The sequence below is a fragment of the Crocodylus siamensis genome, chromosome 8 (assembly GCF_052110815.1).
Source record: "Crocodylus siamensis isolate JL-2025a chromosome 8, ASM5211081v1, whole genome shotgun sequence".
Taxonomy (NCBI): domain Eukaryota; kingdom Metazoa; phylum Chordata; order Crocodylia; family Crocodylidae; genus Crocodylus; species Crocodylus siamensis.
The window spans coordinates 43,799,464-43,823,764 of NC_143402.1; the positions used below are offsets into that span (position 1 = coordinate 43,799,464).

At 50.9% G+C, this 24,301-nt stretch overlaps 1 protein-coding gene across 1 annotated transcript; it reads right to left on the bottom strand.

Moving 5' to 3' along the window:
- Positions 1-12,925: 12,925 nt before the first annotated feature.
- On the bottom strand, positions 12,926-23,237 carry BMP15 (bone morphogenetic protein 15). Its single transcript, XM_090061133.1, has 2 exons — positions 18,426-23,237; positions 12,926-15,573 (listed from the first exon to the last, which is right to left on the bottom strand). The coding sequence occupies exons 1-2, from the start codon at positions 18,760-18,762 to the stop codon at positions 14,723-14,725; spliced, it is 1,188 nt and encodes a 395-aa protein (XP_089917259.1). The 5' UTR covers positions 18,763-23,237; the 3' UTR covers positions 12,926-14,722.
- Positions 23,238-24,301: the final 1,064 nt, after the last annotated feature.

Genomic DNA, 24,301 nt, shown 5'->3' on the forward strand with positions numbered 1-24,301 from the left:
AGCCCCTGTATGTGTCCAGTGAGGCCCAAGGGCAGAACAACCCAAGCAGGAGCACAGGAGGCAGCATTACTACCCCAGAGAGGGACTCAAATACTCTTTACCCTGGGGACTAGCCTCAGTGCTGGCTGGCACTGGGAGTGGCGGGGGGACCCCTTGCCAATGGAATATGAGGACTGGTTGGGCCCTAGCACTCAGGTACCCAGCTGACAGGGGGAAGGGAGAGATCCAGAAGCATGAATCCATTCAGCAGCTGAATCTGATGCAGAGCACAGTAGCCACCAGCAAATGGGACAGGCCTATTCCCTATCTGCTCTGGAGCCATGCTACCTGAGGGGGGCTTCCTGGCAGGGCTTAAGGTTTGGGTTCTGTCCTATAAAGTGCACAGAGTAGGAACCTACTACTCAACAAACCTCCCTCCTCACTTTCAGGGTCATACTTCTGTCACTGTGCAAGTTCATACTCTCCTCCTCAACACTGGTACGCTGGCTGGTGTTGAACCATCAAGCAGGTCTTATCTGTAGGATCACTGCCATGTGCACGCCAGAGGCCCATGTGCTACCTATAAAATAGCTAGAGTAAACAGCTGTAGCAGTGTGGATCCCCTCATCGGCTAATTTACCCAAGTTTCGTAGCCTTTACTGAGCCCCACAACTAAATTGCTGGATACCTGAACTGGATGGTTTAACCTAGCTCAGGGAGTTCTACAATGCAGTGCCATAACCCACAGTCAAACAGCTCCCAAGTGGCATGTATAACCAGGGTTGGGTAGAATAAAGCTTTAGAAAATGTCCACAAAAAACCCAGCCATGCAGAAGTGAGGCCTCCCAGAACAAGTAGCCCATGGCTTACAGCACTTGGCTAGGCTCAGGGGCAGAGAGAGAGGGTGCAGTGGTACATTTGTACCCCACTTTGATTCATGCTGTACCCAGACTTTAAAATCAACTGTCTGGGAGGGGCAGCAGTATTTCTATTCAGGCAATGCTGAGAGGGTCAACTAACTTCAGGGCTCATTGTCATCTCCCTGATTCAAGATCCTGGGGAAAGGAAGGATGAAGAGCAGCAAAGTAAGGACCCTGGATTTCAGAAAAGCATACTTTGACTCACTCAGGGAACTCCTGGGCAGGATCCCCTGGGAAGCCAGACTGAGGGGGAGAGGAGTCCAAGAGAGCTGGCTGTATTTTAAAGAAGCCTTACTGAGAGTGCAGGAACAAACCACTCCGGAAAACTAGCAAGTATGGCAGAAGACCAGCTTGCCCATATTTAAGAAAGGGAAGAAGGAGGATCCAGGGAACTACAGACCAGTCAGCTTTACCTCAGTCCCTGGAAAAATCATGGAGCAGATCCTCAAGAAATCAATTTCTAAGCACTTGGAGGAAAAGAAGGTAATTAGGAACAGTGAGCATGGATTCACCAAGGGCAAGTCATACCTGACCAACCTGACTGCTTTCTATAATGAGAAGATTGGCTCTGTGGATGCAGGGAGATTTTAGCAAGGCTCTTGATACCATCTCCCACAAATTTCTCGCAGGCAAGCTAAGGAAGTATGGGCTGGATGAATGGACTGTCAGGTGGAAAGAAAACTGGCTGGAGCTTTGGGCTCAGACAGTAGTAATCAATGGCTTGATGTCTACTTGGCAACCGGTGTCAAGTGGAGTGCCCCAGGCGTTGGTTCTGGGACCGGTTTTGTTCAGTGTCTTCATCAGTTACCTGGAAGATGGCATTGAGTGCCCCCTCAGCAAGTTTGCAGATGACACCAAGCTGGGGGTAGTAGTAGATATACTGAAAGGTAGGGCTAGGATTGAGATAGACCTAGACAAATTGCAGGATTGGGCCACAAGGTATCTCATGAGGTTCAACAAGGATAAGTGCAAAGTCCTGCACTTAAGACAGAATAATCCCATGCATGAGTACAGGCTGGGGGCTCATGGACTGGGCAGCAGCTCTGCAGAAAAGGACCTGGCAGTTACAGTGGACAACATGAGTGACCAGTGACTCTTGAACCTGCAGGGGCATCCACAGAAGCCACTGACCTGTCGGGGGGGGCACCAGCCCTACTGACAGCATCAGTGTCAATCATTGGGGGGGCACCGGCCCCATCGGTGGGGCATGTGCATCCTTGTGAACTCCCTACCAGTTGCCTATCGTGGACAATAAGCTGAATATGAGCCAACAGTGTGCCGTTGTTGCTAAGAAGGCTAATGGCATACTGAAATGCATTGGTAGGTGTGCTGCCAGTAGGTCCAGGGAAGTGATTATTCCTCTCTATTCAGCTCTGGTGAGGCCATACCTGGAGTACTGTGTTCAGTTTTAGCCCCCACACTACAGAAAGTATGTGGATAAATTGAAGAGAGTCCAGCAGAGGGCAACACAAATGGTGACGGGGCTGGGGGACATGGCTTATGAGGAAAGACTGAGGAAACTGGGCTTCTTTAGTTTAGAGAAGAGAAAACTGAGAGAGGATTTAACAAAAGCCTTTAACTACCTGACAAGAGGTTTTCAAGACCGGGCTAGACCAAGCTTTGGCTGGGATAATCTAGTTGGGGATGGTCCTACTTTGAGCAGGGGGTTGGACTAGATGACCTTCTAAGGTCGGTGTTAATGACCCTCTGTCTTTTCAATGGTCTTGTTGTTTTACTATTCAAACTATTCTTTCCTTTGCAAATTTTCTGTATGCTAGGCATTCCTGGTAATGTCTTTCATCTATTTCAGTTCTGTAGACTGTGATCAGCTCTATCTAAAATCCTTAATTCAGGTGAGGTAATATTAACTTAGGTGTAGAAATGACTGACAGAGAAATATTGGAGCACTGTCAAGATGCTCAGGAAAGCTGGGTTTTGTTTTATGACCAGGGATCCAGGTTTTCCATTTGCCATGGAAAAATGTGGTAAAACACAGATTTTTCTCATTTTAGGGAGTGTGGCAGGCCCCTGCCTGGCTTACCTGATTCCCACAGCACAGGTGGTTGGGCCATGTGCAGCATAGCTGCTGCTGTGCAGCCAAATGAGCTGGACCTGAATTGGGGCATGGCACAGCAGCCATGCATATACAGGATTGCCCAGGAGCCGGGGGCAGGGCCAGGGCAGAGGAATCCGAGCACCCAATCTGGGCCCGGAACCACCTGTGGTACTGGAGGCTTGTTACCACCACTGCTGCTGCTGTCACTGCTGCCACCACTGCTATTGCCACCACCACAGAAGCTGCTGTCACTTCCGCTGCCACCACCACTGTCACTACAGGTAATGCTGCTGTCGGGGAAAACCGAAGGATCGGGCCCCAAGGTCACGGTGGGCCGGGGTGGCAATTAGATACGGACAGGTGGGATTAGCGGCGTAGAGTCTGGAGTTAGGGACTCGGAGCGGATTGAGAAAGAACAGGTGAATTTATTTGACTTACGCTTCAGGCGTAGGCAGAAAGGTCTTCAGTTACAGTTTTGAACACAAACTAACAATTAACAACAAAGGGGTCTGTTGGCCCACGAGGTTCAGTCCGAAGACCTAGTCCCAGGGCTGGTCAACAGCTCATAAATGGGGATCGCAAATAACAAAATGAACTGTAACACGGTGATGATGAACTGCGTGACGCCAGTCCACAGCAATGGACAAATCGGGTGGTCGTATGAAAAGCCGAGGTCAGTAGCCAGAAGATGCAGCAGCGGAGACGTCAGTTGGAGGGATGAGCAGAGTCGTAGTTGGTGAAGAAAGCCGAGGTCGATGATCCAGAACCGGGTTAAACAAAGTCCAGAGGGTGATCCGAAATCATAAGCCGTTAATCAGTTCAAAAGGTAAGTCAGGAGCCAGATGAACGTAGTCAAAACCTCAATACAATGAGCAATATGAAGCCACCGAAGGAGGAGATCAATAGGCCCTGAAGCCTGACTCAGAGAACAGTCCCTGCAGCAGCAGCCTCTGTCTCTGGTCCACGCGATCTCCCCCCGAGGGAGGGGCTCACAGAACTTTTATATCAATTTAGTAGCCAATCAGCGTGCTCTCCGCAGAGAAATTTCTAGTCTGATTACCTCATGTCAGGTTCTGACTGAGCATGCTCTCAGTCAGGAGCTGACACAATCTGAGCATGCGTCTGTGGGGAAAGTAGGTCAGCAATGATTGACAGTTCCGCAGGTCACCCAGGGGGCAAGGACTGGGTGAGCCTTGGAAATTTCCACTCACAACTTCAAACCGCGCTTGTCAGTTTAACCTCTTCTGTACTGGCAGCACATACTCAAAATTTTGCTCTGACAGCTGCCAGCGGTGCCGCTGCAGCCTTCACACATATGCCACTATCACCATAGATGCCACTACTGGCCTATAAATTGGGGAAGCCAGTCCAGCCCTTGGGACCAGAGGCAAGCAGAGGCAAGCAACTGACTACGCTCTGGCCCTAGTGCGGCATGAAGCTCTTGGACTGGGCTAACTGCACCCAGCTGAAGCCTACAGGGGTGCAGGCAGACCCTTATGGGGAAGAGCAAACTGGGACTCAGTGGGGAAGAATGTCACTGGGGGTGAATCTGCAGCACCCCAGCAGCCCCATATCCAGAGCCCATGCACAAAGTGTGTCAGTGGAGAGCCCCAGAGAGCAAGGAGCACCAAAGGAGAGAGGAGTAAAGGGGGTGAAGCAATGAACCCCCCTGCAAAACTCCAGTGCTTGGGATCGAGCAGCTCTGCACAGGGCAATGGAGTCCTTCCCCACCCAGACTGAGGGATATTTAGTTATTTATTTTCATTTATGTTAGCTTTTCCATTCCACCACAGTACCACATGACCAGCAGCCACAGACAGGACAGCATGCAGCTGTGCTCCAATCGACTCTGACAGCTACCCAAGCGAAGCCTGTGACCCATTGAAACACCCAAGAGGGTGTGATGTAGGGGAGGAGGAGCCCCACAGAAGACACCAGAGGGGAACTCGAGCCAGCAGGAAGATTTTCACATCATTCAAGGGAACAGAGTACATCTCCCATAAGTCATGACAGGTGAGTCAGCTTGGGACAATCCAAACCCAACATGGTAGAGTGTAGGGCTGCCACAAGGAGAAAATCTCAGATTCTGCTCAGATTCAGTTCTCCTTTAAAGGAGAAAAAAAAGTGGGAAATGGTGAGTTTCCCCTTGCAGGCTGGCAGAGTTCCAGCCTGCAAGTGGCTGGGGGGAGCAGGAGGAGGGCGATCAGGCAGGGGGCAGCCAGGCAGCATGAAGAGCAGCTTTCACAGCTCCCTGCAGGTAAGTCTGGGGGTGGGGGGGACTGAGAAACGCAAAGCAAGGAATGGAGGGAGGGAGTTGGGCAGGGCTGGGGCTACTGCCCAGCCAGGGTGGTGCGTAGGGGGCTTGGGGCCTGGGGCTGCAATGCACAGCTGCAAGGTCTGCATGGGAAGTGAGATGGAGCTGCAGGTGGCTTGTCCATAGGACAGCAAGGGGCTGGCTCCCCACCTCTATGTATACTCCTCATGGGGGAATGGGGTGCACATGCCCCCCCCAGATTTGTGCATGGGGTGGGGGAAGATGTAGGCCAAGGACCTGGGTCTGCAGCCCCTTGCCTTACCCCCAGCTGTGCCCGAGCCCTGGTTGTTGGCTGTAGGAGGTGGTAGCTGCTGTGGCCAAAGTGGAGAGCAGAGTCATAGATTCACAGATTGTTAGAGGCTGGAAGAGACCTTGTAGATCATTGGGTCCAGCCCCCCCTGCACTAGGCAGAAAAAGACAACTGGGATCAAGTGACCCCAGTGAGGTGACTGTCCAATCTTCTTTTGAACATTTCCAGGGTAGGTGAATGCACCACCACTGGAGGGAGCTTATTCCACAGTCTGGACACCCTGACTGTGCAGGAGTTTTTCCTGGAATTGAGCCTGAAGCAGCCTTCCAGGGGTTTGAATCCATTGCTCCTGGTCATCCCCAGGGGTGCCCTAGTGAACAGCTGTTCACCAAGTTCTTGATGTACTCCCCTGATGTAGTGGTAAGCCAACGCCAAGTCCCCTGTCAGCCTTCTCTTCTGTAAACTAAAGAGGCCCAAGTCCCTCAGCCTCTCCTTGTCCAGCTACCCCTACTCCATGGACAGAACAGCTGGAGCAGAGCCCATGGGGAGGGATAGATGGGGCTACCCACTATGGATTCAGGGCTCCCCACCCTGCTGCCCTCCCCCTGGGGCCTCCACAGCCCAGCGGGCATGTCCTAGCACAGCAGGGCAGAGCCAGGTGGGGAGGCTCAGTGCCACCACCAGGAGCTCTGTGCCACCATGGCGAGACATCCCCTGCCCACCCAGCAGCTACAGGGGTAGTGGTGCAGAGTTATGCTCTCTGCTGCTGCCAGGTGTGCAGGGGGTGCTTTGCCATGACAGTGTGGGGCTTCCAGTGGCAGCACTGAGCCCCCCCCCTCCCCCCCCCCGTGCTCTGCCACACCAGATCCTACCCACTGGGTTGTGAAGGCACTCAGGGGAGGGCAACAAGACGGGGAGACCCAAGCTCACAGCAGGCAGCCTGCATCTGCCCCCCACCACAGGCTCTGCTCTGGCCACACTGCCCACAGGGAAGGGGGAGCTAGGCTTGCACTCTGCTCTGGCCGCAGCAGGCACTGCCTGTGCTGGGTAGCAGCCAGGGTTCAGGTGTTGCTGGGGCAGGGGGGTGGGGGGGGCAAGGGGTTGCAGACCCAGGTCCCTGCCCCTTAGCCCTAACAGTGGTGGGGGGAGGGCCTCCATCAGGCCTGGTGAGGGGCAAGGGGCTATGAATGGGGAGTGAGGGGAACCAGCAGGGTCAGGGGGGCTGTGGGTGGGGAGTGTGGGGCATCGGCAGGGCCAAAGGCTGCAGGTGAGGAGTGAGGAGCACTGGCAGGGCCAGAGGGCTGTGGCTGGGAATCGAGGGGCACCAGCAAGGCTAGTGGCAGGGCTAGGGGTCTGTGGGTTAAGAATGAGGGGCACTGGCAGGGCTGGGGGACTGTGGATCCTGGGTGAGGGACAATGATATGGACAGGGCACCGGCATATCAAGGCTGCTCAGCACCACAAAGCAGGGGAGGGAGGGACAGCCACAGGTGGCCCCATATCCTGATGAGCAAAGGGTACAGGGGAGCTCTGATTTTCCATAAAAACAAACCCAAAATCAAATACCAAAATGTATAGGTATTTAGAATTTATTTTATCATAGTGACTGAGGCACTGGTAGGCTTCCAAATTGCTTTAAAATTGTAAATATATCAATAAAACATTGTGTGCAACTGATACCTATATATATAGTGGCATTTTAGTTGAATCACAGATAAACGCAGCTTTGGGGTTCTTAAATCAGAGAATTAGCAATTTTTAAAAAATCAGAGAATTTGTGATTGTTCGACAGAGAAAACCAGGATCCCTATTTATGACTCAATAAGAGATACACTTTTAACTATAATGACTGCACGACCAATGACACAATATCTTTTGAGTATTTTGACTTCTTGCCAAGTTTGTGTTTTTTTAAACTCTATATAAAATTTAACAAATTAGTGCACATTCCAACAGTTATCTTTCTTTTTGCTTTGATCTTAAACTAAATAAAATAGTGCTAGTCCACTAGAGTATTAGTAAAGCTTCTAGTTTCTCTTTAACTGGAGAAAAATATGTGTTGTGTTATATGGGATCATGTGCCACACTATCTGCACCCCTCTTTTCAGAATCCTAGATCTGTCCATGGCAGGGCTGGCCCAAGTTCACCTTCCAGCTTCAAATCAAGCAAGGGCTTGAACCTGGGTTTCATGAGCCCCTGCACCACAAGTTTGGTCAGAAAGTTTTCAAGCAGCTCTAGCACTGGTCATCTTCACTCAGCATAAATGGAAAAAGCACTGAAGAGCTTTTACAGGGAGAGAGGGGAAGCTGGAGACAGTGGGAACCACTGCCCAAAGCAATCAGCCACAAAACCAAACCTGAGTGGAATAATACTTTGTGTTCTCAAGGGACTAGTGGCAAACTGCAAACCCTGTGACTAATGACAAGGCACAAGAGGAAGGGTTTTGCTTGGGTTGTATGTGGGTTAGAGACAGAACAGGCGCAAAACACAAGAGCAGCGCTTTTTAGCATGGCTCTGCAGGAGGCTGAGAGTCAGCACTTCTCAGACACAGGATTCTCTGGACAGGCAGACCTGGGTTAGAAAATGCCTGTTCAAGAGGAGAGGACTTTGTACCTCCATTGTACACAAACAGGATTGCAGCAAGTAAATACTGGACATGGATTACAGCAAGTAAACACTGGATATGGATCATCAATTTCTCCTCAAAGCGGAAGCAACCTGGCAAGGCCATGAATATTGGCTAACTGCTTAGGGCACAGGTGAGACGGTATAAAAGATGGCAGAATGCACTCCCTGGAAGGTTCCCTTACCTTTGAAATACTTCCAGACACACTGCAGTAGCTCCAGTCTGCTGGCTTTCATTTCAGGCTGGAAGGCATGGGTTTGGGAGAAGGCTGCTGAAGGGTAAATACTGGTATTTCCTCAGTGTTGCTCTTTGCGCATCACTAGAATCAATCCATCACCTGGATTCCAGGTCCTCTGCAGCAGCCAGCAGTTGGGATCAAAAGATAGACTGGATTTTGCACTGCCTTAGACCAGCGACCAAGCACAGATGTGCAATGGACTTGTTTGTTTCCCTGGCAGAGACAGGAGAGCTCAGGATTGTTCTAGGGCTGTTTTTTTTCACACACATCTGTCCTACTCTCAGCAAGGAATTTATACGGGTGGTAGTGGGGCAGGGGACTGGGGCTGCTGGGACTAGGTGGCTTCATGCCATGTGCATGGTCCTGGCCTTGGGTAATCAATAACTGTGAGTACAGAGGGGAAGCTCAGAGAAGTGCTATGTGAGCCTGAGGCACAAGGACTGCATATCCCTTAAGGACTGAACTCACTGGCCCTTCATTAAATCATTAAAACCACTGAATTATCAGCCCTTGCCACAGATGTCTCTACCTGCTCCCTCCCTTCCTTCCTTCTGCAGCGACTCCCGGCACCTAAGAGCCAAGCACCAGCAGCCTGAACTGGGGCCCAGTGGGTACGACTCTGGGCTGGGAATTAGGTATCCTGGCTCTGCTCTTCATCTCTAGGGTGACCTTGAGTGAGTCACTTGCCATACGTGTAAGCCTTTTCAGAGCAGAGACTGCTTTTCCTGAGATCTTGACACAGTGCCCTGCTCTATACCCAACTGACATAGGACAAGGGGAAGAGATTCCTGTCCTAAGGGATTAGTTTTTAAAGTGGATTAGTTAAACAGCATTAAACCCTGGGTGGCTGCTCAGTCAGAATTAAGGTGAATTACATTAGAGTGAAAGTACATTCCAAAGTGAATTAAGATCAAGCAAACGGAGGCCAGTTTTAATTTATACTGTTAAGTTTATCTAGCTCATCTTCCTTCAGTGTCCGTATGCAGAGGGGCCTGGACTCTCCCAACAGCTCTCCCCATCACACCGATTTCCAGTAAAGAGGTAGCCAATGGGGTTTTCAACCCAGCGGCTCTCACGCATAGCACGTGTTTACAGCCCCATTCTCTGCTGGACAGCTGTAGATAATCTGTCACCCACACATGCGTGCGTTCATGCGCACACACATACATACACCAGTTTAGAAAGACTCTGCAGCTTTCTGTGTGATGAAAGCCCAGTGTGCTACTATCTGGGACCTACTCCCCCATGTTTTCAGCAGAAAAGAGATACAGGATACAAATATCAGCAGTAGTCATGCAGAAATCTGTTACCAGGCAATGGCTTTCAAAAGAAGCCTGGACAATTTGAGAGGAATGTAGACTAACTATACCTCCAATCAGGCAATCCCAGATCTGACAAGAACAGCTATTTGTTAATACCCACTAGAGTCGCAGCCAATGGCTTCAGTATCTAAACCAGTGGTTCCCAACCTTTTTTTTCTGCACCCTACTGCTGGGAGCGGAGTGTGGTGGCGGCAGCAGCGGCAGCAGCAGTGACCCGGGGCAGAGGAGTTCTCAGCATGTGGCACAACTCGTCCTTTCTGTGCAGAGTCACTGGCAGTGCCCCCGCGACCTGGGGTTGGGAATTGGTGATCTAAACCAAAGCAGCATCTGAACCCAGTTTTACAGAGAGACTACATGTAGGACAAGTGGTGTTCCACTGATAAAACAGCTGCCACTCATCTGCTGGTTGAAAAGCAATAGGTGTACACTCTTGATTCTAGATGTAGCAGAGAAGGGCATTCACTACTAGGAGCCTGTGTGTACGCAATTGGCATTTCTACTCATGTTCCTAACCAAAGACTCAAAGATGTACCTTCGGGTAAACAGTCCCATGAAACACAAAAATCACAGTGCTAAGACTTCAAAGGCCTTTGCAAAGGTAGGCCTGGATCGTTATACCAACTTACAAGAGGAAATAAGCACAGAGAGGGGAAAAGACTTGCTCAAATTTTTACATAAAATCAGTGGCAGAGTGAAAAATAGAACCCAGGAATCCTGAGCCCCAGGTCGGTGGTAAACCCAAGGGGTTGCCACCTGCTAGATGCTGGGCATTGATATGTATGGTGCTTCAGGATTAGTCTCCTAGCTAGCATGGCATTCTCATCCAGAGTTTCTGAAGCAGCCCCTGCATCGTGGTGCTGTACACACCAGTCATATGGTACAGGCATTCACAACTGGCAAAGAGGCTAGAGGCTGCAGTTGCCTTGGATTGCATCAGCCAAGGACTGCATCAGCCACAGAGTCTAAACTCCAGTGCAGTCCTCTGGGGTCAGGCTGAGATGTACTTTCCAGGGGAGTCTGGGCTGGAACACTCCAGGAGCACATGACTCCAGCCATCAGGGCTCCCACCACCACCCCTCCCAGCAAGGGTACTGGCACTTGCAATAAGTAGATTTCCAGGTATACCACAGTAACAGATGTCAAAATAGAGCTTCCTAGGTCAGAGGTCCATCCAGGCCATGGACACAAGTTTCTTCGCCAGCCACAGCTACTTCAGAGGAACACACAAGATTCCCTCCAGTGGACAAAGACATACTAACAAATTCCTCCCTTTTGCCAGCAATAGGCAAGGGCTCTGCAGCATGATTATTAGCTGATCTTGTAAAAATCTCACTGAGGGTTTCCCCATCACATGGAGAAAGCAACCTTCCTGTCATCACCCCCACTTAGTAGTGCGAGAACACCACCACTTCCCAGTGTAGTCCCATGGGAAAGGGTGTCCTAGACTCAGCCTTTACCCACAGTGACACTGGTGCCGATTCAGTGCTTGGGGGTTTCCCCTACAACCCTGCAAGACAGTGGCAGGGTCGTAGGGGACAATCACAAGAGGACTTCATCCCTGTTTTTGTCCATTTTTCTTCATCTACCAGAGAAGTTTCATTAACAGGAACTGCAGATTTGGAGAAAAGGCATTATTTCCCTGCCTCTCTCTCTCTCTCGAGACAATAGCAAAAGCTTGTTAGGAATCTGCATAAGTGTGGGGAATGGAGGGATAAATGGCCTGTTTGACAGGTCCCCTATACCACTTCCTTTACAGCATTTGCGACATTCACACAGGTGTCACCAGCCTCACCACAGACAGCAACAGATACTGAGACCTCCTTTGCCTGATCCAACTTTGCCCTGATACTTGTCTGCCTACCTATCATCTTGGAAAGCCCCAGTTGTGTAATGCCCACCAGGGCTCACCCCTAGGTGGAAGGAGACCAGCACTTGCCTTCCAGACTGCATTTTTAACCATTGGTCAAAAAGCTTTTCCAATTAAAGTGATTTGTTTCTTAAGTGCCTGAAAACTAGACTCCCTCCATTCCCTCTCCTGGAAAGCTGGGATCACTTTAAAGAAAGCCTCTGGGTAATAGAAACTGCTCCATCCGACATTGCTGGAATTCCACCTTGTGACAGGCAGCAAAATGCAAGCCAGCTGTCCTGCAACTGCAGACTAGAGTTGCAGCTTCCTGAACTGTGCTCCCCTTCCAGCTTTCCATCCCTGCTTTGCCAGGGGCCACTGGCTGTGTCAGATTACTGCATCTAGTCCAGCAGCATGTTTCCTCCTTCTCTCAGACAGGCTTGTTAATGTTGTTCAGAGGCCAAGTGGGTCAGAAACCAAGGCCTCCTTTCAGCTGCCCTACACTGCTTGAAGGCAAGATTGAATGCAGGGGGGTGGTAGAAATCTTTTCACTGCCTAGCAGCTGCAGCCTCACCATCACTATACATGAAAGGAGGCATTTCAGACCTTCTCTAGAGTATCTCGATTTTCATAGTGGTTACAAGTATAAGGAAAAGGAACATGGAGACAGCTCAGCTCAGTCTCTCAGACCTTCATAGAGGAACTTGCTGGTTCATCTTGCAAAAGGATGGCCTGCCCTTGGAATCAGCTGCTAGATGACATCTCCCAGTTGAGGTGGCCTACTACCACTGTACAGGGGAGATACTGTGGGCAAGTCTAGAGCCATCCAAACAAAGCATGGCTTTGGATCAGAGGTTTGTGGCTTGGCACTCTGCCTCCATGGGAACATGTGCCACTGGCCAGTCACTCTACACCTCCTCTGTGGGGTCATTGCCACTTCCTTAAGGAGGTGGCAGGACTAAAAACATCTAAAACAATCACTCTTGCTCCATACCTCATGTGAGAGCCAGGCTCCCCATGTTCTAGCACTGCCCAGCCTCTTGGATGGTGCAGACCAGTACGTGCACCAGTTGCCTCCAGGAGGCAGGCAAGACTAGAAACGCTGGTTTATTAGCACCTTACTGCTTGCAAACTTGTCCTATGGCACAGGACAACTGAGAACCGAATGGTTGCCTGGGCCACCACATGGGGAGACAAAGGTTTCTTGAGCCTTTTTGAAAAGGCTCCTTCCAAGCCAAGCTCCCCTCTTCCTTCCTTGGCTACAGAGGCCTCTCCCACCCAGGAGTCTACTTCATGCAGTGGTCTCAAGGGACTTGGATGAGAGCAAGAAAGCAGATGGGCTGCAATTTTCTTTAGCAAAACAAACCAGTTTATTTACACAATACACTTAAATACAGAATATAATAAATAGAAAATATCCAGGTTGTAACCAATTCATGTAGTTATAGCACACAACAATACAGGCTGAGAAAGGGAAAAAAAAATCACCACTTTAGGCAGAGAAGCAACACAAGTTCAGAGTATAGCAGGAAGCAGGTAAGTTGGTGCAGCAGAAGACAGAGGAGGGCTCTCTGGGAGCATGTCTCCAGGTCCTGCTACTAAAGTGCCACTAGCTGGGGGGAGGGGGAGGGGGAAAAGGGGTGGAAAAATCTAGGTTGAAAAGACTAAAATATCACCCAAGCAGGTTTGGGGAGTGACTGTTGTCATGGTGTACCCAAAGAACAACCCATACACCTTTAGGGATGGGTCATTCCCTGACTATCCCAGCAGACTGACAACCTGAGTTTGGATGCCCCTTCACAGCCAGTCCCTAGCATTTGGAGTTGTCTTGACTCTACTGGGCAAGCCCAGAACAAGACTCCAGCTTAAAGAAAGAAGAAGTTTAGAGCATTCCCTGCAGTGGGTTCTTTGTTTCCTAGACATGGACTTAAGAACTCCAGCCCAGAGGTCACAGGGCTTTGAAGTGGGAGCCTTCCTGATCCTGAGCTCCCATCCCACCTCCAGATCTCTTCTGCCAGCCCCTTGCTCACACAGCCCAACAAGTCACTAATGCAGACTACGTGGTTATTTATTTGGACAGTTCAAGAGTACATGTGATCTGCTGGGGCTGGCAGATCATGCCAGAGCCAGGGGAAGAACAGAGTATGAACTAGAAAATACAGACAGCAACACAGGACAGTACCTGCTTAAACTCAAGTCATACGGAAGCTCTTCATCTACTAAGTGGCCCAAGGAAAAAAACAAACCACACAATTGCTGGGGAAAGGTACACATAGGGGAACCTCAGAGCACTAGAGCCAGTTTGCATGACTCCCTGCTCATTTGGGTGTCATTTTCCTGCAGAAGGAGCTTGCCTCTTCATTCCAAGATCTCCTGTGGTAGAGGCCTGGGCTCCTGGCATGTCACCCATCACCATTCTAGATAACTCCAAACATAAGAAAAAGAATAGTACATTGCCATCAGTTAGATTTCCCTGGGTACAAAAAGATGCTCCTCAATTCTTATCTGGCAGTCCCAAAGAGCCCAGCTTTTCCTGTAGCAGACAGACCCATCCTACTTAAGAATTGGAAGCGTAAAGAGCATCAGACAGAAGCCCAGCTAACAAACAGCATCCTCTCCACAGGCTAGTCCATCTCCCTTCCAAGTGGCTCTGCTGTTGGAGCTTGTGCATCCAGTCGGTTCCCATAAAGCTCCCCACGTTTCCAGCAGGGAGAAGAGTACCCCAAAAAAGAAAGAGAAAAAAAAAAAAGAAGTTGTCACAGTCCTCAGCTTAGGGCTCAGCATGCTCTTCTTTAAAAACCTGCTATTTGCATAAAAATCCACTTGTAAAATATCCCCACTCAGTGTCCGTTGTGCAATGAAAGATGGAGGGGAAGAGGATCAAGAAAGAAAAGATGGACCAACTTCCTTAAAAGACAACCAAAAACATAAGCAAGAATTTGGATCCCATTTGATGTGGCTGTCCAAAAAAAAAATGCAAAGAAGATAACCTGTTTAGAGGCATGCAGAGTAAACGTGCTCAGAAAGCTGGGCAACTGGCTCACAAGAGAGGGTGAGGTTGGAGGCACCAGGTCTGGCTGGGCCCCCTTCCCCAGAAGAGGATCAAAGCTTCAGGTAATATGTTACTGTTACTGTCAGTAGACATAGTTAGTGGTTCAGCTATTGAGGGCTCTATCTGCAGGTACAGGACTCTGCTATCATGTCTTCATACTCTTTGTAGAGGATGCTGCCGTTCTGCTCAATCATCAGGACACTGATGGGGCTGTATTTATAGGGCACACAGGAAGGCCGGGGCACGCTCTGGTCCACCAACTCATTAATGAAGTTCTGTACGATGGCATGATTTGGCGAGTTGTAGCCATAGCGTAGGATTCGGGGGCAGTTGCCCTTGCAGTACTTAGGGTTGTAGCGGTGGGGGGCGATAATCCAGTGGTCCCAGCCCAGCTGAGCAAAACTGACCGGGAAGGAGTGCAGAGAACACTCATCTTTCTCGTTACTGTTCTTCTGGAGGTAGCTGGGCAGATCCAGGACAATGTTGCCTGCCTGGCGCACCTTGCGAGTTCGCACAGTCCCAGATGGAGAATCTTCTGAGGCAGCTTTCCCTAGTTTGGACTGGAAGCCTTTCCGGGTGTCATTCAAGTAGAGCAAAAGGAAGGGGTTGTTCAGGGAAACAGTCCCATCCCAGCCTCCTTCCAATCCCAGCCTGGTGCACATGTGACTGAGGCTAAGTAACTGGCTCTTCTTGGTGTCCCAGGGCCCTGGCTGAAGGCGAGAGGTGATGTCCATTTCTACCCAGCTGTTCTTCCTAGAGAGGATGGTGTTGTTCCTCACGTGTCTCTGAGGTAAGACAGGTTTGAGCGGGAGCTTTGGATCACCATCTTTGCCAGACAGCTCAACTGTGCACAGAACCTGGGCATGAGCTGTTGACAGGGTCTGCGAATAAACTACAGCAACTTTCACTAGGTGCTCCACTTCAGGATGGACTTTCAAGTAGTAGTCAAGAGTCTGTGTGTGCCAGGGGCCTGCAGAGGGAAGAGGAGAAGATGGAGTTAGTTTTTTGCCGTACTTTTGGGGAAACCAAAACCACCTTAGCTTGAAGTTTTCTTACAAGACATTCAGATGCTCCTGTCTGCCAGTTTCCTGAACTTATTCATCAAGCCTCACTCCCCACCCCCAACCCCTCACAGCCTTCCTACCGAGAGGTAACCCAGCACCTCCTCAGGCTTCTCTTGCACCCTCCACTATTCATCTTAAAAGGGGTCTTGGACAATGGATGAGTCCACATTGCTTCTTCTCCATGATGGAGGAAGAAACGATCTACAGAAAACTTTCTTCTTCCCCCAATTCAATTCAGTTACTGCTCTGGGTTTATTTTTAAAGAAAGCTTTACAGACAAAACAGGTTCACACCAGGGGCTAGAACCAGAGGGAAGTCATTTCCTCATTGGAGGAGTCTCACATGCATTTGTTGGAACTTGTTTTGGTTAGTGCCGGTGATTCAAATACTCAGAACAATGAAAAACCTGATCTTTATCCAGTTTCCAAGTGGATAGGAGGTTCAAGAGAAGCCCCAAGTTTAGATGGAAAGCCCCAAACAGGCAGACTAGAGTACCAGACAGTCCTGTACAGGGCTGACTGAAGGAGCAGAGACAAAGGCAGAGGGAATTTCCCCATCAGCACCATACAAATTAGTGACAAAGCTGAGGAAGATCCTAGGCGTTGACAGAGGACACCAGTTTTCCCCTTAAGATGAGGGCGAGTCATCATTCCTTGTGGCAGTTCCTCCCCACCACAGGGCACCATACCAAAGCTTGCCTCATTTGTCAGTGACCAATATCCACATGCAAAAGGCTTGTATCAGTGTCTAAAGGTTAGAGGACACTGACCTCAGGGTGTCCACGATTCCATCCACCAATTTGCCAGGGACAGACTATGCAACCTTGGCCATTTCACCCTTGGGTTTCATTTCCATCTCTGAGAACAGGCCATTGACACCTCCACAATAACAGCATTTGAAACACCTGTAAGGTACTCCAGGTGTCCTCTACAGGAGTGACCAGAGTCTGCATTAGGGATTGCTTTGTAAGGGTGCAGCCTGGGAAAGATTGGTGCTGCTGATAGTTGGCACTTTTGTGAAGGGAACAGCAAGATCTTTGCTAAATGGTTTGAGCTGCCTGCATGAGTGAGAGCTGTAGTCTTTTCCAGCTGCAGCCAGGAGCTGCAATTACACAGCACTCAGGCCTTGTAAACAGAAGCCATCCCCCCTGTAGTTTCCTTATGGCTCTCCACTGAGAGTCACTGGCTGCTGATAGGAAGTACTGTCACTGCTCATATTGAGTCTGTCCCTAAATAACCAAATGGTGCTTTGCAAGTCAGCAAGTCCATTGCTCAGGAGTTTGTCTGCTCTGCTACCAACATTGGTGCCAGCCAGGTCTTCATACAGCACAAAACTGGGCTCCATATAGGCATCCCTAGTAATGGATATGGAGAGTACCCCTGACCAGGCATCTAGACAAATTTAAAGCAAGCACATCTAACATCAGAGTCAATAGCCACTTCAGCTGGGCAGGACTTGTTGTACCGAGGCCTTGATTCTCCACTGAGCTGGGTATCCACAGCACTACTTGGCAACAGCTGCAACTCAACATATCTGACCATTAGGCCACTACTGCTTTCACCTTGGACTTAAAGCCCACCCTTTGTGAACAGGACTCCTCAGGGCTGTGAAAGCCATCCCTCTTACTATTACAATACCCCTCCCAACCACATGGTTGACTTATACTGGACTGCCTGGTAAGGGTTAAAGCAGATGCTCCCCACAGCAAGACCACCTAGGGACAGAGCTTTCATTGAATGCCAGGGGAGGTCAAGGCCTGGAGGGTCTGGTTGTGTTTCTACAGGGCTACAAAAGGGCTGCCTCTCCAGAAGCCTCAAGTGCTCCAACACACTGGAGCACAAGTACTCAGAAGGCAGCTTTCCTTTGTCTCCAGTTTCAGTGGAACACAGTTTGGGGGTTCAAGTCCCTCAGCAGAATGGGTCCCTGACCAAAGCTCAAGAAGTCTTGGAAATAGACAGCAGCTCTATGTACTCTGCAGTGAGGTTTGGCAGAGAAGGGACAGAGCAAGGAGCAGAATCCACCCCTGTTCCCCGCAGCTTGGTACAGTTCCCATAGCTAGTACACAAACTGCAGCTAGCTAGAAGCAGAGGTGGGGCTCCCCGAATCCAGCCTGTCACTAGCACAGCCTGCTTCAGGCATTGGTGCCATTTGCTGTAGGCAGGTGCCTTTACACTAGTAAGGCCAAGGTGTTGCAATATCTAGAAGGGGTAGCAACACCCATGTTCCAGGCCAGTGCAACATGACAAGTCATTCTGGAGGGAGAGGAAACAAAGAGGTCCCTTTATTCACCCAGCCCCAGACCTCCTCTTGCTTCAGTTTTGCACTGCAAGACCCAGAACAACAACAGGCTTTTGCCTTTAGCAATATTAGGTCATATTACATGCATAAAAAGCCATTTGCAAAACACAGCAGCAGAGCTCATGCAGTTATTCCAATGCATACAGCACCCATAGATCAGAGGAGCAAGTGCCTACAGCACAGGCTTGCAGGTACTACAGGAAGCTACCAAGAAGCTGATGCCTCCAGGTTGCCACCTCCTATAGGCAGAGTCAGGGTTACAGAAGAAGGGAAACAGCCTGACACTCCCCATCTGACTCAGCAATGCTCCCCCCCCAACAAATCTCCTATTCTGGGGTCCCTTATCCCCTTGGTCATAGCACAGCCCCATCCTTCTCCAGCTTTTCCTAGTCCTAATACCATATGGACCCCAGGGGCACCAAGCTCTGTTCCCTGCTCTCCCAACTGCTCAGCAACTCACTTGTTCCAGACTGCCTCCTCTTGCCTGAGGGCCTGACCAGGCGCACAGCATTGGTGTCCAGTCGATAGTCCTGGCGGGGCCGCCCGTTGTGGTCAGCAAAGCTCCGGTACAGGTTTAGCATGTAGCGCAATGGCTGCCCACCCAACATTTTCTTCAGGCGACCCTGGGGCCGGGTAGTGGGAGCCTGCTCCATCAACTCCTGGATGAGGGGCATGGGAGGTGCCCCAGCCAGGGCACTCAGGGCAGCCAGCTCCTTCCCCTCCTCACCCCAGCTCAGCTCAAAGGGAAACAGCATAGCAAAGAGCAACAAGCCCCAGAGGGAACAGAGAGAGCCCATTGCACTCAGGGCTGGGGAACAGGATGGGGTGCTAGGACTGTGACAGCAGGGAGGCTTTGGGAACAGGTGTTAGGGGATCCCCCAAACAGCTAGGAGCATCCTCCTTCTCCTCCACAGGAAGGTAGAAGCTTTCTCCCTAGCACTGGCTGACTCCCAGGGTCCTTCCTCTGCTTTCACTCAACTGTTCTTATGCTGGTCCCTGCAGCCACTTGCTGGTCAAAGGAATCAGGCAATGCAGCTCTCTACTCCTCACTAGCACTAAAGGAAACCCTTCAGGATTAAAACTCAGCCCCTAGGAACCTAGTGCTAGGGGCTCCTCTGACTGCAGCATAAAAACTCCACTGGCCTGGGGTGGGGGCAGAGCAAGACAAGCTCTCAGCAAGGGGAAGCAACTTTAAAATGCCAAGGAAATCCCTTGAGCAACAGCAATTGCAGCCCCCACCCTTCCTCTCTGACCTTGTAGTGGGGTGAGAGGACTTGGCCCCCATGCCCCATTTTAAAGGCACAGTGGCAATCAACATTTAAAGGGACAGGAACTTGCGGTGCATACTCATCTCCAGTTGAAGTAGAGGGCCTGGGGGAAGGACAGACAGACAGTCTGGGTGTTCTCTGCTGGTTGCCATAACCTGTGGCTAATGTATCAGGACCCACCTGGGTGTTAGCCACAGTGCTGCACCATGTGTGTCTGGGAGGAGAGGTACAAATGCCTGCATCTGCACCTGCACCTGGATAGGCTCTCAGGCCACCCAGAACTCCTTGGTGCTCTGCTGCTACAGCACACCTCAGTGAGTGGGGAGCATGAGGGAGGGGGGTGCAGCTGGCTTGGTGGGGATCATGGGGCTGAGGAGAGATTGTGGCACACCTTGGGTTCCTCTACGTGCTACTGCCCCAAAGCTTTCCCAGTGCTTGGCAACCTGGCGTCAGGAGACCTGGCTTCAGTTCCCAGGGTCTGCCACAGAGCTGCCATTCAACCAAGGCAAAGTCATTTACTCCCTGCCACCTTGCCTCACTGTTCCTGTCTGAAGTAGAAGGGAGGCCATCCTGAGCTGCTTTGAGAGCTGCAAGGGCTGAGTGCAGCTGAATGTTATTAGAGGGGAAATGGAGGTGAGAGGGGATGTGACTTAGCCCAGCATGCTCAGAGCTGGCAACAGAGAGAGCCCAGTGCACCCGGTTCCCAATCTCTTTGCTTCAACCATCAGGTAAAGCTGTCAGCCACTTCCCCACCCTGCTGTAGGTCACATGGGATGCTGCCTCTCACTCAGGTCCCAAATCTGGCCAGACTGGGCTGCTGCCAGGAGGAGATGGGGTAGAAGGGTTTTCACCCAGATACCTGCTTCTCCTAAGCCACCTGGCACCTGCAGCCCAGCAGCCACAGCCTCATTTGGACTTCCCACACCATGGTTGGAGCTCCTCCTCTGCAGTGAGCTTTGGGAGAAAGGGTGAACAGGACTCCCCTGGGCAGCGGGGTCTAGTGATCAGAGCCAGAGCTTGGTAACCCTGCTTTCAGTTCCCAGCCCTACTGCTGACCCTCGTGGACAAGGTGTGCCTCCGGTTCCCTTCCCCCCAGCAGAGTGGAGGTGTGCCTGAAGGCTAGATTACTAGCCACACTGCTCCCAGGCCACCTGAGCCCTAAATGAAGCCTTCTTCCCATGCTGTGGGGCTGAGGATACTGCCATGGCCCTCACACTTTAGGGAATGGACAAAGGGCCATGGAGGGCACCACCAGTGGAAAGGGCTTCTCCCCTTTCCACCCCACCCTCCAATCTCTTCTTCCTGCTCAACTCCCCTCAGATAAATATATTAGATGCCCCCATCCAGGGCATCTCAGTCCTGCCCCTGCAGCTCCTAGTGCAAACTACCCCTTTCAGGTTGAGGCAGAGCCAGCCAGCCTCTTTGCCAGCCAGCAGCCTGGGGTGAGTAGCTCTGGGTGACAGTCCCTGGGCCCCGAGCATGTCAGCAGAACCAGAGCGAGGGACATGAATTTCTGAAGACGTCTCCTGGGGCCATCGTGCACTGTGCTCACTGGGTCTGTGGGCACCGAGCTGTGCTTCCTGCAGTCAGGCCCAAGCACAGCTCCTTGGGCACTGCCCCTCCGGTCAGGGAAGGGAAGACCTGCCTGTAGGAGTCTTTCATCTTTGGGACCATGTAGGTGCACATCAGTGTTTCTCCAGAAGAGGTCACTGTCAGTCTTTTCCTCAGCTTTGCACGGCTCTGTGCCTTGGGCTCTCTGTGTGCAGGAAATACTGAGAGCTGTCCTGCTTTCTTGTAGGTCACCAGGACAGACAGAAGACTGAACAGACATCACCCAGATCCCTTAGGCTTTGTCTGGGTTCCGGTGTGTAATTTCACTGCCTCGGTCTGTGACAGAGGATGGAAATTAGTCCAAAAGTGCTTCTCAGAGGAGCCGGAAGCTCCAAGTGTTTTCCCATATCATTGACCTTTATGAAAACAGTGGACTGAGTGACATACCTGATAATAGAGATGAAGTCAATAGCACTGCTGAGAACTGAACCCAGATGTCCAGGGATGAACCCCAGAAATGCATAGGCTGTGCCTAGCGTTTAAGGCCCGAAGCTGTCGCTGTGACCATCTCTCTCAACAGAGCTCCCATGCAGCACCAGCCCCAGAATCCACCAACAACTCCTGTGCCCAGCTCAGGACTCCTGTCCCAGTTGGCAGTGGCCTTTTAGGGAGGCCTCAGCCTCAAGACAGTATCTCCAAGTGATGAACAGCTCACAGCATCCCTAATCCCAGCAGTTAACTCCCCACAAAACGTGGCTAGGACCACGCCTGCCAGTTGGTCTGATGTCAATGAGCATGAGCGGGTCAGCCCCAGGGGAGTCAGTGGCAAGGCACCAGCTGGTGCCAGGGCTGCACTCAGGGTCTCTCTGGGGTAGATATGTGTCTGGCTCTGCTGAACTCGTCCAAAAGTGGAGGGTGCTGAAAGTCAGCTGCAGTGTCCTCCACTTTAAAAAAAAAAATTTATGATTTTTTTTTTTTTTGCGTTCCAAGCCAAATCAGCTAAATCAGTTCCAAACCTGTGAGTCAGTCGAGAACCATAAGTGGCCCTACTACCAGCAAATATCCTCTACCCCCACCTAGGGCTTCAGATGTTTCCAAATCATTTGGCAGGCATCCTACGTGCAGACCCAAGCCAGATGCCCCCGAGTTTTGCTTGCTCTCAGCCGTATGGCCGCAGGAGGAAGCCAGGAAGGAATCTCCCATTTCTATAAAGTGGGCATAAAGCCAAGATCGTCCCACTCATGCAGCAACTAGGAGGTTAACTACATATATATAAATAACCTGTATCACTGTAAGGGAGTTCAGTGTCTGTATCTGTGTGGGGAGGGGCTGCAGGTACCAGACAGACTGGGCCTTTGCCTCTGGGCAGTTAGGGTGGGAGACATCATGGCTTAGCAAAATTTAACATGAGGTCTGCCTGAGAATGGGCAGTTTGAGGAGGGCAGAGGCTATCAGTGCCTCACAACCCTGAGCTCTGCCCCCACACCCTAGGACCTGAGCCACCCTACAGCTGCCTGGGGTCTGCAGCACTCCATGCAAGTCCAGCCTTTAGTTTCCCACTCAGCTCCTACCTGCCAGCACTCAAATGCTACAGACAGGAGTTATGAGGAGCTGTGTGGGGAGGCTGCATTTCAGTGGGAGAACAGTTGCTGACTGAAGGAGGGTGTGAGTATACGTGTGTGCAGGGGCTCTGTGAGGGGTTTGTAGATATGAAGTTGGGTGCAAATATGGTCTAAAAGGCTGTGTGTGTACCATGAGTGTATCAGTGCTGTTTGGGGTCTGCACGGGGGGTGGTGTTTAGAATTCAGGGAATGGACGTGTGGATAGACCCTTGAGCTGTGTATGTGTGTGTGCTCAGCAAGTGTGTAGGCACTGTGTGAGGGGTGGCGTGTTTAGAGTTCAGGGGTATGTATGTGTGTAGGGCCTGAGGCTGTGCCTGTTTGATGAGTGTGCAGGTACCGTGTAGGGGTAAGCACATGTGTGCATGCTCACACTGTATTTTCCTGCTGAGAAAATCTCAGAGCCTCTCCTGCTGGCTGACCCTGAGCTCTCAGGCCCCCATTGACCTGGGAGAGGGCTGAGACCATCTCCTCCTCACTGAGCTCTCTGTTGCCTGTGTGCTGGTGGGGCCACCCATACTATGGGTGGGCAGGCTACTCTGGGCAGAAGTGCTGCCAGGTCAAGCAGTGTGGATGGCTGTGAGGGATGTGCTTGCTGTTGCACTGTTTGCTATGGGCAAATAAACACATCACCAGAGCCATAAAGCATGGGGAGCATGGAGCTGAATCAAGCACCTGCTTTCTCACACTCAACCCCCTCTCCAGCTCAGCAGTCTCTTCATGCTATGAATCATGGCACTGAAGAGGCTGACCCCAGATCCCCAATCCCTAAGCTCCTGAACTTTGTGTTGACTTGGACATGAGTTCAGGGATCCAGTCACTTCTTCCTAAGGACTTGTGTGATGGGTTAGCTGGTTATGATTTAGCCCAGGGGTTTTGAAAGGGTAAAAGATAATTGGAGGGCTTGGAATTCCCTTTCCTCACCAATCAGTCCCCAGAGACTCACCTTCCGTGTCCCCTGATTGGCCCCTTGGGTCACCTGGAGGGGGATAAAAGGGACAGCACAGCTGACTCAGGGGAGACTAGCAAGGGAAGGAGTTTCAAAGAGCTGGGATAGTGGGGTGGGAGCAGTTGCCCCAGAAGTGCCTGAAGGAGTGAGACCTGCAGGCAGCAGTTGGACCTTCAGCAGCATGGCATGTATCTGGTAGGAGAGGCTCCCCGTTGGGCTCCAGGATCCCCTACAAGAGGCTGTGGCCAGCAGGAGAGGTTCCCTAGCTCCAGCAAGGATCTGAGCAGTGACCTGAGGTTCCCAGCTCTGCTTCCAGCTCCTCCAATAAGAGGCCAGGAAGCTCCATGTGAGGCAGCAGCTCCTGGAAGGTCAAGACCCCTAGCAGCTTGGAGCAGTACCAGCACTTGTGGCTGTGTGATACAGTTTCTGCCTACCACATGGGAGACCCAGCGGCAATGACTTGGGGTGAGTGAAGTGACAGGGAGAAATTCTTGTTGCAGTGGAAGGGGGTCATTGTGTTTTCTCTCCTTCCCCGCTTCTAGGTACCTAGGCTCTATATTTCTTGTTAATTGACATTTTGTATTTTGTGTCTTTTATATTTTGCCAACCAGTATTGTTTGTTCTGCTGTTTGTGTTTTATATTAACCCTGCCTTTTGTCAACTGGATGAACATGTCTTTGATTTTAAGTGTCTAACCTTTATTGAATCCTGTCCACTGGTGATCTGGCTCTGCTCTATAGAGGAAGGAGGGGCTCTACACCTCCCACAGCGCTTGTGCACCTGCTCTGATCCCTTCAATTGGAGAGGGGGTATATCTTGGAGTACCGTCCGGGTTACACTTGCAAGTACAAGACAGTGCTTTCCACCCTGCTTTCCAGAGAGGGGCTGTGGCACAGCACAGGTTGTGCCTGTCCCTTTAAGGGCTTTAGCAGGCTGCAGATGAGAGCAG